General features: G+C 34.1%; 1 protein-coding gene across 1 annotated transcript; it reads left to right on the top strand.

Annotated features, from left to right (window-relative positions):
• Positions 1–5,121: 5,121 nt before the first annotated feature.
• LOC18014404 (putative terpenoid synthase 7) lies at positions 5,122–7,691 on the top strand. The gene is given in 8 exon segments (XM_024154456.1): positions 5,122–5,394; positions 5,511–5,790; positions 5,880–6,258; positions 6,355–6,576; positions 6,656–6,747; positions 6,750–6,796; positions 6,947–7,195; positions 7,449–7,691. Coding segments are annotated over 8 exon segments (1,785 nt in total).
• The last annotated feature ends 10,472 nt before the right edge of the window (positions 7,692–18,163 follow it).

The raw sequence follows: 18,163 nt of genomic DNA, 5'->3' as shown, positions 1-18,163 counted from the left end.
TTTCTTCCTTGTGACTCTTGAAAAAACACATAACCGTTTTTACGTAACAAAACGACGAAACAACACGCCACAGACATTGGACTAAACTCAAATATAGATTAACACTCCTTCTTAATTGAGTTTTGGTCTGACTCCAAGCTTCTATTAGTAATGGGCCTAACTCACACCCAAAAGTTAGTTCAAGAGTTGAGGATTGCCACACACTTATATATTGTCCTCAAATTTTTTTATTTGTCGATGTGGGACACTAACACCCCCCCCCCTCACGCTCAGGATTAGACATTTAAAGCGTGAAGTTTTGTGGGAATGGACAACCCACAATCGAATAATTAGAAGCTTGGGCTCTGATACCATATTAGTAATGGGCCTAACTCACATCCAAAAGCTAGCTCAAGAGTGGAGGATTACCACACACTTATATATTGTCCACAAATCTCTTTATTTGTCGATGTGGGACACTAACAGCTTCCTCCTTAGTTCTCCAATGGATCAACATTCAAGTCAATCACATCAACCGTTTGCTCCATCTTTCCCTGTGAAACTGCGGCTTCTTCTTCACTCACTAGTAAGGCACTTGCGTATAAGTTACTCCATCTGAGTGGAAAACTCTTATGCTTCATCTTAATGTTCAGAATCTTTCTCCCTTGAGGATCGTTGATGAAGCATCTATTGTCTTCAAATAAGACTTTGTATCCTTTTGATATCATTTGAGATACACTCAATAGATTTCTTGCTAAACCCGACACTAGAAACATCTCTTTGATGATCTTCTCTCCTTGGCTTGTCATCACTTGGAAGTTTCCTTTTCCTACCGTCATTACACGTTGACCATTCCCAACTTTAATCGGAACCTTTATGCTTTGATCAAGAGTGATGAAGTATTTAACTTCCTTGGTCATATGGTTAGTGCACCCGCTGTCAACTAACCATGTTTCATCATTAACTTTTGATGATACTTCTTCTTCAACCGCACTAAACAGCATGTATCCTTGTCATCTGTTTCTTATAGACTTAGTCCGCTCTCTCGGCTTTTCTAAGCTTGCAGTTTTTTGCTAAATGTCCCGGTTTGTTACACACGAAACATTTTCTCTCATTGTTTGCCATTTTTTGCGAAAGAACACATTTGCTCTCCTTCTTCCAACAATTACTCTCATTGTGATTGTTACGTTTGCAAACGCCACACCATTTCTCGGCCTTCTTATCTTCACGTTTCTTTTCTCCATAGAACGCTCATTCAGTCGAACTCTCATATCGTGAATCAACACGACTTTCATGGGCTTGAAGAGTACCGATCAACTCTGACACGACCAAAGTTTTCAAATCCTTTGTTCGCTCCATCACGGCAACGATACTATCGAACTTTGCTGGAAGAGAGATGAGTATCTTTTGAACGATTTGATAATCTGTTTTCTCTTCTCCATGAACTCTCAATTGATTTCTCAAATCAATTAATTTTCCCGTGAAAACCTTGATGTTATCATCGTCATTCATCTTCAAATTTGCATAATCTCTTCTCAGAAACTAAAATTTGATAAACCGAACTTGAGGCGATCCTTGAAATTCGGTTTGCAGAGAATCCCAAGCCTCCTTTGATGTTTGTGCTGGTGCTATGCGAGAGAAGATCTGGTCCATCACGGCAGTTTGCAGAATTTTCTGTGCCGTCAAATCCTTTGTTGATTCTTCTTCCCATCTCCTTTTTAGTTGCAACACTTCGGGAGTCTCTTCACTTTGTATCGGTTGGTTCGAAACTCCGTTTTCCACCACAGTCCACAATTTTCTGATTTTGAAAATTGTTGTCATCTTGATACGCCAGCATATCTATCCCCATCGAAAATGGGAATCACCTGTTGTGATGTTGCTTCCATCGCCTCAGCCTCTCTCTTTTGCTAGAATTTTTTCCGGATTTTCGTTTATGCTGTTACTTGAATTGGCCCTTGAATCAATGAGGCTCTGATACCATGTTAGAAACTAAAAGTTTCTGATTCAGAACAGAGTATAAAAAGAACAGAGTATGTAAAGAGGCAGAGTCGAAGTTTGTATCACGATCACTTCTACTTTGATCGTGATCAATCCAGAAACTTGTGTAACAAGAAAACTTCTCTCTTATTAAAATAGTAGATACGCACACGAACAACAACTGTTTTCTGACATTACAAACAACACTTTAAATAGACTTCCAACAGACATGAAGGTTAAGAGTTGCATCTTTTCTTCCTTGTGACTCTTAAAAAAACACATAACCGTAAAATTTTATGTAACGACACAAAATGACACGACACAGACATTGGACTAAACTCAATTATAAACTAACATAGGAGATGATCAGGATTTGAAGAGACAGAGATGCAGCAAACATACTTGAAACTGTGGAGAAGAAGAAAATCAGCGGCTTCTTTATCACGAGAAACTACGGTTAGGGTTTTTGTGTGATCGTTTTTTTCTTACCGAGGAAGTTAGGTTTCTTTCTTCAAGCTATATAATGTGTTGTGAATTAAAACATCTATTTTATAGGCAGAGAAAGAAGACCGACTTCCTTTTGAGAATTTCTTTTGAACTAATCTCAAACTTAAGATTTATCTATACTATTAAAAGAGAAGCATGTTTTATGTCCAAACAGAATTCATTTAGTTTTCTATTATTGTGTTTTTTGATAACTGTTATTTCTGTTGCCAAACAAATATTTTAATTTGATTTATCTGTTTTATTTATTTCAAAAATTAATGAAATACTATATTTAAATTTATCTTTAAAAATAATTTTGAAAAAATCTAATTTTAATTTATTTAGTTTCGATTTTCTTAGATATAGTTAGATTAGTTATCAAAATTACAAAAATCAGTTGTTATTAATTTTGTAAAAATAGGAAATAGGATATTAATTTATATTATATTTAAATATTCAAATTTAAATAATATTTTCATAATGATAAAGATGATAAATGATATATTATTATATACTTTTTTTATAATCAATCAGTTTAAATATTTAAATATTTAAAATTAAAAAACAAATTATATTATATGATATTGACGAGGTAGAATTGTGTTTATATTCATAGTCTTTTTCAAATTAATCGAATAGACGGGTTAAAAGTATGTTTTTATGTTCTTGGTCATATTATTGAAAAAAAAATTATTTAAAAACAAAAAATAAATTTATATCATTTATTAGAAAATATTATATCTCTTAAAAACATAAATTTATTATAAATTTAAATTAAAAACATAAATTTTCCGTGCGGACGCACATGATAGAATTTAGTTAGGAATTAATTAGGAAGAATTGTTTTTATAATATCAATTCAATTAACATTTGTCCTCTTAATTTTTTTTTTGTCATTTTTAACATAGTTGCCCAGTTATGGCATTTATTATAAGAAATAAATTCGAAACATTTTTTAAAATTTCAAAAATACCTGAAGAGAAAATAAAATATTTTTGGGTATCATTTATGGAAAAAAAATATTTAAAAAATATTTTTAAAATTCGTTCTACGCATGATAGAATATGTGTTCTATATTCTACGTCCATGTACAATCTAATTTTTATAGTTTTTTATATATTCTACTAGCCTGTAGAATTCTTTTCTATATTTTGTTTTATAATCTAATGATTGGTAAAAATGTATTCTATATATTACTTATATTCTACATTACAGTACATTATAAGTTTTACTTGATAGACTATATTTTACATATTAGTAAATTACAACTTCTAGTTATTAGAACAGGTTCTACGTTGTTGTAGAACAGTTTTTCTACATATGGTCTTCATTTTACATTAGCGTAGAATACTGATATGGTATGAGTGCGGAAACAAGTTTTACCCTAATAAAATCAATTAAAGCCGCAAGTGCACAGCTAAAAAATTGTAGTACTTATAAACCGAATCACATGGAATGAAAAAAAAAAATTCTACATATGGTCTTCATTCTTGTGTTTCAGGTCTAATCTCAGTAAAAAAAAAATACTCAACAGACCGCATACACATGCCTATTTCGATGGGCAATCAAGCATTCTATGATGTTACTTCTCCTAGAGGAGTCAACCACCTAGGACAGCCTCATGTCCAAGCACAAGAGCAAGATAACCTCAATTTATCGTCTCTCTAACCACATGACATTCAGCTACCCACACCTGTGAAACTCTAGAAGCATCCCAGCCTCATCTCGCGTTTGCATACTTTGAATCTTCCAGAATCAGCCTACTATCCACCTACCTTCACCACGACATCAACATTACCAAATCAGCCGTGGAGTATCGAGTCTTTCGAATACATCTGCAATATGACTAATTTTGATGGAGTCCCTCATGAGTATTTGAGACGCATTCGTGTAGTAATTTGGGAAGATGTGCAAGTCATGTTACGCCTATCTCCTGCATCTTCTACTCATGGACAACACTTTTGAATTTGACAAAGACCAAGAATCATAGCTCTCCACTGTTACTAAGGAAATTGGTTGTCCAAACAACATTGTACATCATCTCGAAGCAGAAAAAACAAATAAAAACTGTCTATACAACCACCAATTTGTCCCGTCTTTGTTAATATATAAAGACATAAACCAGCAGATTAGAATTCAATCACAGCCAAAAGACACCGAAAGAAGTTCAGTAACCTTATACATGGAGATAGGCTTGAGGGTGGCTTGATTGAGGGTGTTTTCTGTACTATACATGTAGTTTTATGGCTTGATTGAGGGGGTTTTCTCTCCCTTAATTATATTTGTTTTCTTGTTTTTTTTTTAATTCTTTTTTGCCAAGAAAACAAATATATAGGTTAAGGATGATCTTAATCTCAACATAATGTAAAAGCATAAAGTTTCTTTTAAAAACTTCAACATTTGAAGCACTTTGATGTAACACAGCCTTGATTGAATACAATTTTACATTCAATTCAAAAAGAAAAAAGGATGATCTTAATCTCTTCATTTTTTAAAATAATATCTACATTCTTAGCAAAAAAAAAAAAAAAGGATGTTAGAAAGGCAACTCCACGTTGGTTAGATGTTCATGCTCTTCTATATAAAGTTATTCGTTTTAATATGATACCTATAAATTTTGGTGTGCTCATAAATTTGGTTGGGCGAACAATTTTAGTGCCCATAAATTTGGTGCTGAACATGCATTCCATATCATTGGTAGGGAACATGGAAGCCATAACAGTTTCTCGACCAAAACTTGGATCTCAACTCTCTCTTTGCTTCCGGACCATTTTATTTCCGGTAAGCAAACTCCCTAGCTTCCGGCAGAGATCATTTAAGATTGCCAAGTCTGTTAAATTGAAGGCCAGTACTACTATGAGGGACGATAATCTAGAAAGTAACCGTCCGTTTAACAAAATGCCACCTTCTGAATGGACTCATCAGTTCCACTCTTTTCCCCTTGAAGTCTCGGTGAGTCATATAACACATTGTGACACACACACACACACATATATATATATATATATATAAGTTGCTGTATATAGTGAGGTCGAGGAGATTAATTCATGTGCGAATATCTTTCTTAGGAAATGGAAGCGCTTGAGAGAGAGATCAATGCACTAAAGCCGAAAGTGAAGAATACGTTCATGTCTTCCCAAGGCAGCATTGACTCTATGAAAAAGAGAATCCTTTTTATCTATTTGCTGGTCAGCCTTGGTCTAGCGTATCATTTCAAGGATGATATCGACGAGACTCTAAAACAGAGTTTTGAAAACATAGATGATATGATGGTCGGTGAAGATGATTTGTACACAGTTTCCATCATCTTCTGGGTTTTCAGGACATACGGTCACAATCTGTCTTCTGGTAGGAAGATCTCTAGCTATGATTAGACGTTTGTACATTTTTAAATTCTTTGATGCATGCTTTGATAGTGGGTCTGCTTTGGTCAATAGATTTGTTTAAAAGGTTTAAAATGAGCAATGGAAAGTTCAAGGAATCTCTTATCGGGGATGCCAAGGGTCTCTCGAGCTTGTACGAAGCTGCACAGTTGAGGACAAAGACAGATTATGAAATGGAGAACGCGTTAATATTTGCATCGTGCCACTTGAAATCATTAGCCGCAGATAGAACATGCCCATCTCATATCTCAAAGCGTATACAAAATGCGCTAGGTCTATCGCAGCACTGGAACATGGAAATATTGGTCGCAATAGAATATATCTCATTCTACGAACAAGAAGAAGATCATGACCAACTGCTACTCAAATTTGCCAAGATTAATTTTAATTTATTACAGCTTTGTTACATACAAGAACTCAAAACGGTTACTAAGTAAGTAATCTCCTCAATTTCTTGCAATTTTCTGGCTTCACCTATGATTTACTTGGAAGAAGTTTCTCATAATTTATTACATGTTTGGGATGCAAGGTGGTATAAGGACCTAGACTTGGCATCGAATTTGCCACCATACTTTAAAGACAGGATCGTGGAAAATCATTTCCTTGTTATAGGGATGTACTTCGAGCCGCAGTTCTCACGGAAGAGGATTATGCTTACTAAGTTCTTCACGGTTTCATTAATTCTGGATGACACATGTGATAGATATGCGTCTCTCTCGGAAGCCGAATGCCTCGCCAATAGCCTGGAAAGGTATCCTATATGTATTAAATTTCCACGTATGATGAATATGGTATGATAATGACGACAATGATGATGATGATGTTTATAGGTGGGCTCCTAACGATGACATGGAAAGACAACCAGATTATTTGAGATTCGTGTTTAAATTTATATTGGATGTGTTCGACGAGTTTGAAAGGGAAATGAGTTAGAAGGAAGATCTTATAGTGTTAAAGCCACAAAAGACGAGGTAACCAATCAAAGCGTTTGTAAATTTTCAAAATCTATAATTATATATCTTATCATGGCTACATCAAAGTTCTGACTTACTTTTATAAGAATAAAAAACAAATACAAAAACTTGTAGTTGTAACTTGCTTAATTATGTCTTTAAAAACAGTTCAAGAGACTCGTAAGAGCCAACGTTGATCTCCTCAAATGGGCACGAGCTGGTCGCATCCCTAGTTTCGAAGAGTACATGAAGGTTGGTGAGGTTGAAATCGCAGTGTACTCGACTATGGCAGCCCTTTTGATGGGTATGGGTCATATCGCTAATGAAGAAGCTTATGAGTGGCTCAAATCTAGACCACAACTTGTCCAATCGTTATGCACAAAAACACGTCTATTGAATGACATGACCGGTTTCGAGGTATAAAGACATGAATCTTTTCAAATATATGTTTCTTAGGGTTTCATATCCAATGAGTAAAACCGAGAAAAAAAAACTTAAAACTGAATACAACATTGTTAAATTATAAGATTTCATTTAAGAATTAGTTGATAGTAAAATGAATGTTTTGTTTTGGATAAAGTAATCAAATGAATGATTCATGAACTTATAAACATGCTTACGTTAGAATCCGTTATCATTGTGGCATTTTTAATATTTGATCTTTGATTAGGATGACATTAGTCAAGGAAATGTTACTACTGGGGTCAACTGTTATATGAAGCAATATGGTGTTACCGAAAAGGAAACCATTAGAAAACTTCGTGAGATGGTTAGATACAACGATACTGTACTGAACGAGGAGTTTTTGAAGAATACCCATGTACTATGGGCGGTTTCAAAGATAGTCATCAACTTTACACGAGTGATAAGTGTTGGAGTAAGCTTGAAGAGCAAGCTTCTAGAATCTTCTTAAGTAATGTTTTCCTATAAGAGTTAGGATTAAGAAAAAGGAAATTAGGAGTAATCTAAATTCCATTAGGTTTAGGAGTTGTCTAAATCTTTCTCTATATAAAGAGTTACCAAAGTTGTGGTTTCACTTATCAGAGTTTGAGAGTTTTAGTTTTTGAGTCAGTTTTCTAAAGCAATAAGAGAGTTATTCTTAAACTTTGTGTTCTAAGTTCTTAATCGATTTATCAAACTAGATTTGGTATCAGAGCTAACAAATTGATTTCAAACACCACGAGATCACACCATGGGGGATATTATCGCAGCAACAGAAAAACCTAAGGAAGGAGGAGGACCTTCTTCTATTCAATGTCCAATGCTCACCTCAACCAACTACACAGTTTGGTCCATGCGAATGAGAGTTTGTCTCAAAGTTCACAAAGTTTGGGAAAGTATCGAACCAGGAACAGCAAACGATGAAAAGAGCACATTGGCGATGGCTTTATTGTTCCAATCGATACCGGAATCACTCGTGTTACAGGTCGGAGAGCTCGAAACCGCAAAGAAAGTATGGGAGGCCATAAAAACAAGGCATATGGGTGCCGATAGAGTCAGAGAAGCTCGGCTACAAACCTTGATGGCCAAATTCGATTGAATGAAGATTAAGGACTCTGAATCCATCGATGAATTTGCTGGGAAACTTTCAGAAATCTCAACAAAATCGGCGGCATTAGGAGTAGCTGTTGAAGAATCCAAACTTGTGAAGAAATTTCTCAAAAGCTTACCGCGACAAAAATACATTCATATAGTGGCTTCACTAGAGCAAGTTTTGGATCTCAATACTACTACTTTCGAAGACATCATTGGACGATTAGAAGCTTATGAAGAGAGAATCTTTGAAGAAACCGAAACACAGGAAGACTCCAGCAAACTAATGTATGCAAAAACAGAGGACCAAATAGGGCAACAAAATTGCGACTATAACAACAATTGGAGAGGTCGTGGTCGCGGAGGACAAAGAGGCAGAGGTCGTGGACGGTATAACATCAACGGACAGAGAGACGCATCATCGATAACATGCTATCGCTGTGATAAACTCGGTCATTATGCCTCAGACTGTCCTGATCGGCTCCTCAAGCTGCAGGAAGTACAAGAAACCAACAATTCAGAGACACAGAGCGCAGACGAGCTGTTTATGCACAAGCTGGTATTCTTAAACGAGAAACATTGCAGACCAAGTGATTACGAGACAAACTCTGGAGAAGAAAACTTGTGGTACCTTGATAAAGGGGCAAGCAATCACATGACGGGTGATCGGAGATACTTTTCAAAGATTGATGAGTCAATCACAGGGAAAGTAAGGTTTGGTGATGATTCTCACATCGATATAAAAGGAAAAGGAGCAATATCTTTCACTGACATGAATGGAGAACCGAGAATCATGACAGATGTCTACTTTATCCCGGATTTGAAGAGCAATATTATCAGTCTCGGTCAAGCTACGGAGTCTGGTTGCGACATAAGGATGAGAGGAGAATGTCTTACTATGCACGATCAAGACGGGAAATTACTTGTCAAAGCGACAATATCTAGAAATCGGCTGTAAGGTTCGCATGGGAATAAGAGAGAGCGAGAGCCTACATCTGTCCTCAATCAGTGAATCGAAGAGGTGGCACTCACGATTAGGACATATCAACTTCGACATGATCAAATCCATGGTGCAAAGAGAACTTGTTCAAGGAATCTCAGATGTGAACTTCCAAAAGGAGATATGCGGCTCGTGTTTATTAGGAAAACAAGCCAGGAAAGTATTTCCTCAAGCCACTTCCTACAGAGCGACTAAGACACTTGAACTTATATATGGAGATTTATGTGGTCCGATCTCGCCAAGTACACTTGCTGGGAACAAATATGTTTTTGTGATTATCGACGACTGTTCAAGATATATGTGGACGATTTTGCTAAAGGAAAAGAGTGAAGCCTTTTGCAAATTCAAGAAATTCAAAAGTCTTGTAGAAGGAGAAACAGGAAAGAGGATACAAACGTTCAGAACAGACAGAGGAGGAGAGTTTGTTGAGTTCAACTCTTTTTGCGACACAGAAGGAATCAAAAGACACCTCACAGCCCCATACACGCCTCAACAAAACGGAGTTGTTGAAAGGCGTAATAGAACTCTGATGGAGATGGCAAGAAGCATAATGAAGGACAAGCAAGTACCAAATTACTTATGGGGTGAGGCAATCAGACATTCGACGTATCTCTTGAACAGAGTAGCAACACGAGCACTCAAGGATCGGACACCATATGAGATTTTTTGGGCTAAGAAACCGAGTTTGGGGCATCTCAGAATCTTCGGATGTATCGCATATGCTAAAGTAGAGAAATCATTGTTGAAGAAGCTTGATGATAGATCTCGGATACTCGTTCACTTCGGAACAGAGCCTGGATCAAAGGCATACCGATTGCTTGATCCACAAGCTCGGAAGATAGTTGTGAGTCGAGATGTTGTATTCGATGAAACAAAAGGGTGGAATTGGAATTCAAAGAATTCAGAACAGCGACAAGATGACGGCTTCAAAGTTACGATTGGGAAATTTGGAAACCATGGTATCCAACAATATGAAGAAGACGAAGTAGAGCATGTAAACGAAACTGCAAGAGACATTAACGAAGCGGATGAGCAGGAATCATCGATACAGGCATATGAACAAGAGAACGATATGGGAGATGAAGACAACGAATCTGTTGCGATTCTAAGAAGATCAACAAGACCATCGGTGAAACCTAAGTATCTTGTCGAAAACTATGTCCTGCTAGCCGAAGAGGAAGGAGAAAAACTACTGTTATGTCTGAATAATGAACCTGCAAACTACAGAGAGGCAAAAGATTCAAAAGAGTGGAGACTCGCATGTGAAGATGAAATCCATAGCATTGAGAAAAATCAGACCTGGAATCTTGTTGATCTTCCGGCTGGAGCAAAACCAATCGGCTTAAAGTGGGTATTTAAGCTAAAAAAGAAACTCTGATGGAAGTATTAACAAGTACAAAGCACGTCTAGTCGCAAAAGGATATGTGCAGAGATATGGGATCGATTTCGATTAAGTTTTCGCACCAGTTGCACGTTTGGAAACTATAAGGCTTCTCATCAACCTTGCGGCTTCTCATAAGTGGGAGATACATCACTTAGATGTTAAAACGGTGTTTCTTCACGGTGAGCTGAAAGAGACAGTGTTTGTTACACAGCCAGAAGGTTTCGAAAAGAAAGGAAGCGAAGAAAAGGTTTATAAGCTAAACAAGGCATTATACGGATTAAGGCAAGCACCAAGAGCTTGGAACAACAAGCTACATCAAATTCTGCTGGAACTGCGTTTTACAAAGTTTCCGAAAGAACCTTCAATTTATCGAAAGGAGACAAAAGGAAACCTGTTGCTTGTGGCGGTATACGTAGATGACTTGTTTGTTACAGGCACTAATGGAGAGATCATCGATCAATTTGAGAAATAGATGTCCTCCAAGTTTGATATGAGTGATCTTGGGAAGCTGACATATTATATTGGGATTGAGGTCTGTCAACACGAAGATGGGATAACTCTGTGTCAGGCTCGCTATGCTTTAAAAATCCTTGAAGAAGCAGGGATGGAAAAATGTAATCTAACTCATACACCAATGGAGCTTGGGCTAAAACTATCAAAGGCTGAAGACGAGAAGGAGATTGATGCTACAGGATACCGGAAAAACGTTGGCTGCCTTCATTATTTACTTCATACAAGGCCGGATCTATCCTTCTGTGTAGGAGTCTTGAGCCGATATATGCAGAGCCCAAGAGAGTCTCATGGAGCTGCGATGAAGCATTTCTTGAGGTATTTGCGAGGAACAGCATCTTTGGGGTTAATATTTAGAAAATCAGCAACAAAGGTTCCTAAGCTACTCGGATACAGTGACAGTAGTCACAATGTTGATCCGGACGATGGTAAGAGCACCTCCGGACATATCTTTTATCTTGGTGAAAGTCCAATATCATGGTGTTCGCAAAAACAAGAAATAGTGGCACTTTCATCCTGTGAAGCTGAGTTTATGGCCGGAACAAAAGCTGCTCGACAGGCCATCTGGTTACAGGATTTGTTGTGTGAAGTTATTGGTTCTCAAAGTGAAAGAGTCATCATTCGCATTTACAATCAATCAGCCATAGCTCTCACCAAAAATCCTGTGTTTCATGGAAGAAGCAAGCACATACATAGGAGATATCACTTTATTAGAGAATGTGTGGAAAACGGTCAGATCGGAGTGGAGCATGTTCCAGGCGCAGAACAGAAGGCTGACATTTTGACAAAGGCACTTGGAAGGATCAAATTCAAAGAGATGAGAGATCTCATTGGAGTACAAGAAGTGTCCAAAGGTGATTTCAAGCTTAAGGGGGAGATTGTTGGAGTAAGCTTGAAGAGCAAGCTTCTAAAATCTTCTTAAGTAATGTTTTCCTATAAGAGTTAGGATTAAGAAAAAGGAAATTAGGAGTAATCTAAATTCCATTAGGTTTAGGAGTTGTCTAAATCTTTCTCTATATAAGGAGTTACCAAAGTTGTGGTTTCACTTATCAGAGTTTGAGAGCTTTAGTTTTTGAGTCAGTTTTCTAAAGCAATAAGAGAGTTATTCTTAAACTTTGTGTTCTAAGTTCTTAATCGATTTATCAAACTAGAATAAGTGTTACCTACAATGAAGGTGAAGGCTATATCAGTTCTTTGTTCGTCGATCAGATCTTTGTTCGTCGATCAGATCTTTGTTTGAAGAATTTGGAATGATGTATTGTACTACTATACTCGGATACTTATTGAGACGATTTGACGTTTGTTCTTGTTTTTTTTCTAAAAAATCCCTAATTGATAATTCCTCGGTCTATTTTTTTTTCATATGATGTTTTTTCTTATTAAAAACTTAATAAATTAGGGAAGGATTATTGTCATCTATTATCTTATCTTTTTTATACTGAGAAACCTTCTTATACTAATAAAACTTGAAGATATAGGCTTCTCAAGGCATCCACATAGGATTTAAGAGTGCAATTTTATTGGTCCACATCAGCATTCAAAATTAAGGAAATTTTACAAATTGTAATATTATTGCTGAATAAGGAAATTAAGAAAGTTTACAAATTCTAATATAATTGCTGAATAAAGTTATTTTGTATAATTTTTTAATTGGTCGACCTCAACATTGAAAATTAAATAGTTTCTAAATTTTACTATTGTTTTTTTTTAATTATTAAAGATAAAAAATTATATACAAATTTTATATTAATAATAAAAAATAAAATAAATCATATTAAAAAGGAAATTTTAAATTTAAATTAGAGACTTTTATATTAGCATCCAAATTTTTGTTACATAACTATAATAAATTTTAACCTTTTTTTCTGTGTGTGCAACTATTTCAAATAAATAAAAAAATAAAGTTAAGTTTTATTAAAAAATGAGTCATTACAACGTAAAAGAACAAATTTGATTAAACTATATGTTTAACTATAATAAAAGGAGATATAAACAAAGCCATTACAAACCGCTTTAATATTGAAAAGAGACCTTAAAATCTCTAAAGTTTGGCCACCGAATTTGAGAAGAATGATAAATTTCAAGCAATCCGAGAAACATGTCAAGTGATTGATACTCGACACTTTTGAAAAGCGAAGCACTGAAAATAGAGAAAGAGGTTCTGTCATTAAGACAAATGAGACTGAGGTATCCAAGGAAGATTTTTGAATTAACATGGCATCAGATGGGGTTTTAGCAACCTAACCTTAACCACAAAGATAACAATTAGCTGACCAAGTAGCATCTGAATACATTCGGTAAGCCTCAAAACACGGAGGAGAGACCAAAATCATGACACTTTTGAAAAACGAAGCACTGAAAATAGAGAAAGAAGTTCCATCATTAAAACAAAGACTGAGGTATCCGAGGAAGATTTTTGAAATAACATGACATCAGATGGGGCTTTAGCAACTTAACCTTAACCACAAAGGTAACAATTAGCTGACCAAACAGCATCTGAATACATTCGGTAAGCCTCAAAACAAGGAGGAGAGACCAAAATCATAAAACTTTTGAAAAAAGAAGCAAAGAAAATAGAGAAAGAAGTTCTGTTATTAAGACAAAGACTGAGGTATCCGAAGAAGATTTTTGAAATAACATGGCATCTGATGGGGTTTTAACAACCTAACATTAACCACAAAGGTAACAATTAGCTGACCAAACAGCATCTGAATACATCCGGTAAGCCTCAAAACAAGGAGGAGAGACCAAAATCACTTGTCTCGTGTGGGATCTTCCAGCTTTGATTTCTAAATCTATTATTAAAAAAGTTAAAGCTATATGCCTCTAAGAATGTCTACATATGATTTTAAAGTTCAATTTTATTGGTCCACATCAATATTTAAAATCAAAAAAATTTCCAAAATTTAAACTTATATTGTTAACAAAAAAATATCTTAATAAAAAAATAAAAATTGAATCTATATGCTTCTAAGGACATCCACATAAGTTTTAAAAGGTCAATCTTATTAGTGTACATCAATAACTAAACTTAAAAGTTTCTAAATTATAAAATTACATTGGTAGTACAAAACAATATAGGAAAATTGTTAATTAAAATTATTCTATTATTAATGACAGTTAATCTATATTATTTCAAGGCATTCACATCAACATTTAAAAATTCAGTTCTATTCGTATATATCAAAATTGTAAATTATAAAAAGTTTGCTAATTCTAATATTATGGTTAAGAAAATAAATAAATAAATAAATAAATAAATAAAACATTCTATTAACAACAAAAAAAAACAAACTTGATATTATGATCTCTATTATCACTGTTTAAGTTAAAAAATTAATTTATTCTCTATCAAAAATTATATGCTACTTATACAAGTTTAAGTTACTTGATTTTAAGGTTTTTCATGTAGAATTTTAAATAACTAATAATTATGATATAAATTCATCTAAATTTTTCAAACGGTATGATGAAGCTGATTTTAAGACTTTTCCAATTTAATTATAGTTAGAAGAAGTGAAAGTGAATATGATGAAGCTGATATAATCATATGAAAATCATTAAAATAAATAAATATGATATATTCATTGAAAAAACAGATATAACAAGAACAAAAATGAACATGATGAAAACAAATTTATTCTTATTAGAAGAAATGATGTATAATCACTGAAAAAAATTATTCAAACGTTTACACAACCAATTAACAAAAAATATATTTAATTCATAGTTTTGTGTAATTTTATTCATTTTACATTCAACTATTATTTTGGTTTCAAATTTAAAGTTGTTATTAATCTCAAGGCAAACATATTATTTATTACTTTATTTTTAAATTATGTATCAGTTAAACAAGAGAAGAAAAAAATTAAATTTTAAATTTTATTATTTTTAAAGAACACATATATAATTGGAATAAAAGTGAAAATGATGAAAACAAAATTATCTTCATGATTTAAAGAAGTGAATGAATAATATTTTACCATCATATCAATACTATGTTTAAAACGTAGCATTTGATTAATTTGTAAAAAAAAATTTGTTGGTTTGGATATATTAACTTATAAGTGTTTGACCAAATAATATGTTTTTCAAAATATGACATATTGTATATAGATTTAAAACAAAGCAGTTAAACCCTCAAAATTTACATAAAAATTATAAGATAATACATTATTAAAACACTAATATATAAAATTTATATCTTAACAAATATAATTAATTGTATATAATGTTTATTAACAAAATACTCACACGTAGCGTGGATGCAAAATCTAGTTATACTAATAAAAGTTGAAGCTAAATGCTTTTCAGGATATCCATATAGGATTTTATAAGGTAATTTTATTGGTCCACATCAATATTCAAAATCAAGAAAGTTTACAAATTCTAATATTATTGCTCAGTAAGAAAATTAAGAAAACTAACAAATACTAATATTATTTCTGAATAAATAAATTCTATATAAATTTTTTATTGGTCCACCTTAACATTGAAATTTAAAAGGTTTCTAAATTCTATTATTGTTTTTTAAATTATTAAAAATAAAAAAAATTATATATGAAATTTATATTAATAATAAAAAAAACTAAAATAAAAATATTAAAATCTATAATTTTAAATTGAAATTAGATGTATACACACATATTTAGAGACTCTTACATTAGCATCCAATTTTGTTTCACATCCCTATGATAAATTTTATGTTTTTTTTGTGTGTGCAACCATTTTAAATAAAAAAATAAAAAAATAGAGTTAGGTTTCACTAAAAAATGAATATTACAACGTAAAAGAACCAACTTGACTAAACTATGTGTTTAACTACAAGTTAAATTACAAAGAATATAATGAAAAGAGATAAACAAAGTCACTACAAGCCGCTTTAATATTGAAAAAGAAACCATAATTAAAATCTCCAAAGCTTGACCACCGAATTTGAGAAGAATGATAAATTCCAAGCAATCCGAGAAACATGTCAAGTGATTGATACTCGAAACTTTTAATAAAAGAAGCACTGAAAATAGAGAAAGACGAAAGAGACTGAGATATCCAAGAAATATTTTTGAAATAACATGGCATCTGATGGGGTTTTAACAACCCAACTTGAACCACAAAAATAAAAATTAGCTGACCAAGCAGCATCCGAATGCATTTGGTAAAACTCAAAACAAGGAGGAGATACCAAAATCACTTGCCACTACGGGCCTTATGTGGGATATTTCAGCCTTAATTTAGTAAATTTTAATGTTATATGCCTCTAAAAATGTCTACATATGATTTAAAATTTCAATTCTATTGGTCCACTTCAATATTTAAAATTAAAAAATTTATAAATTTTAAAATTATATTGTTAACAAAAAAATATATAAATTTTAAAATTATATTCTCCACAATATGCATGAACAAAGGTTTGTTCATCCTAAAACGGCGTCGAAAATAATTTGCAGGATATGTAGCATTCTCACTAAAATAATTGTTCGATAATCGATTATGGCCTTCTTCGCGCTCTCTCTCGATGTAAGCTCGTTTTTTTTGACCTGGGTGCCTCTTAATGATCTTCATACTGATTGCTCAGATTTTCATAAGAAGAAGCAAATAAGAAGGAGCAGAAGAAGCAGCAAATGAAAAGCTGCAAGAAGTAAAAGCAGATGAAAAGCAGCTGCTTTTATTACCGGGAAAGGGGAAAGAACATTCAAGCTCTCTCTAAACCACCGAGACATGACATCTAGCTAACCAACATTAACAATGCATTCAAGAGACAATTCCATTTATTATGCATTTACCAACATTCAAGCTCTCTCTAACCAAACAATTACCTAAGCCTAACTAAGCATTTATTACTAACCAAACAAATCACAACAACTGAGCCTTAAAGTAAAACCAGAACAGAACAAAATCGATGGTCCAACTATGCATTTATTAAATTCTAACCATGCATTTAGTGATGTAAACACCAACCTGGTTCATGGTTGCAGCTGAGACTCTGTTCTTTTGAAGCTCCCAGCCGCAAGATATGGTGTAACAGCTGTATCACCTTCTTCCCTCAGCAAGTGAATACCATGTGGTAAAGTCGTCATCTTCAAGAACAACATGTCGGAAAACGCCGTGCACCTGAAAAAAACTGCAGAGTTGCTAAACTAAGTCATATTTGTTCCAAATAAGAGCTTGTTAAGTGCTCTCAATGAAATTACCAATGAACTAACACATGAAAACGAATCTGTGACCAAAGATAGACAAGAATGATGGCCAAGTTCATATCCACAAGATTGATGGAGAACATATATGTGTATATCTGTTCAGATGTATACATAGATGAAGAAGCAGATGAGAAGAAGAAGTAGTGATAGAAGTACATGGAGAAGGGTAAAAGTGAAAGAAGTGAAAGAAGGAGAAGAATAAAAAGTTAAGAAAAAGATGAGAAGTTGACGAAGATGGTTTAGAACAACAGGAAACAAATTCATCTACACACATCAACCAATATCATCACACTCATCTATACATATCGATTTTTAACCAAATTCATCTACACACATCGATCAACAATTATTAACCCAACACATCAACCAATATCAACTAAACTCATCTACACACATCGATCAACAATTACTAACCCATCATATTCTTTGATTAACCTAATCAAACACATAAAACTATCAAAAGCAATCAATTAAAGAAAACCAAAGTTAGACTTAGTTTACCGTCGGGGGTGAGATCATCATCCACCGATGAATCTACCGTGGCCTTCAGAGAACGAGGAGGAGCCGAATCGAATTGGAGAGACATCGTCGTGAAGAGCCCAGATGACAGATGCAAGCGGCAGAGACGAATCGGTTGGAGAGGAATCGTCGAAGGAAGAGAGGAATCACCGAGGTATCCACCGAGCCTTTGACTCCAGAAAGACGAATCGGAGAAGCCATGCATGTGACGGAGCTTTGCCGGAGAGGAACAAATTTGTTCT

Source organism: Eutrema salsugineum, unplaced genomic scaffold, assembly GCF_000478725.1.
Source record: "Eutrema salsugineum unplaced genomic scaffold, Eutsalg1_0 scaffold_3, whole genome shotgun sequence".
Classification (NCBI taxonomy): domain Eukaryota; kingdom Viridiplantae; phylum Streptophyta; class Magnoliopsida; order Brassicales; family Brassicaceae; genus Eutrema; species Eutrema salsugineum.
Note: the sequence above shows the minus strand (reverse complement) of the source record. Positions and strands in the feature narration are given on the sequence as shown.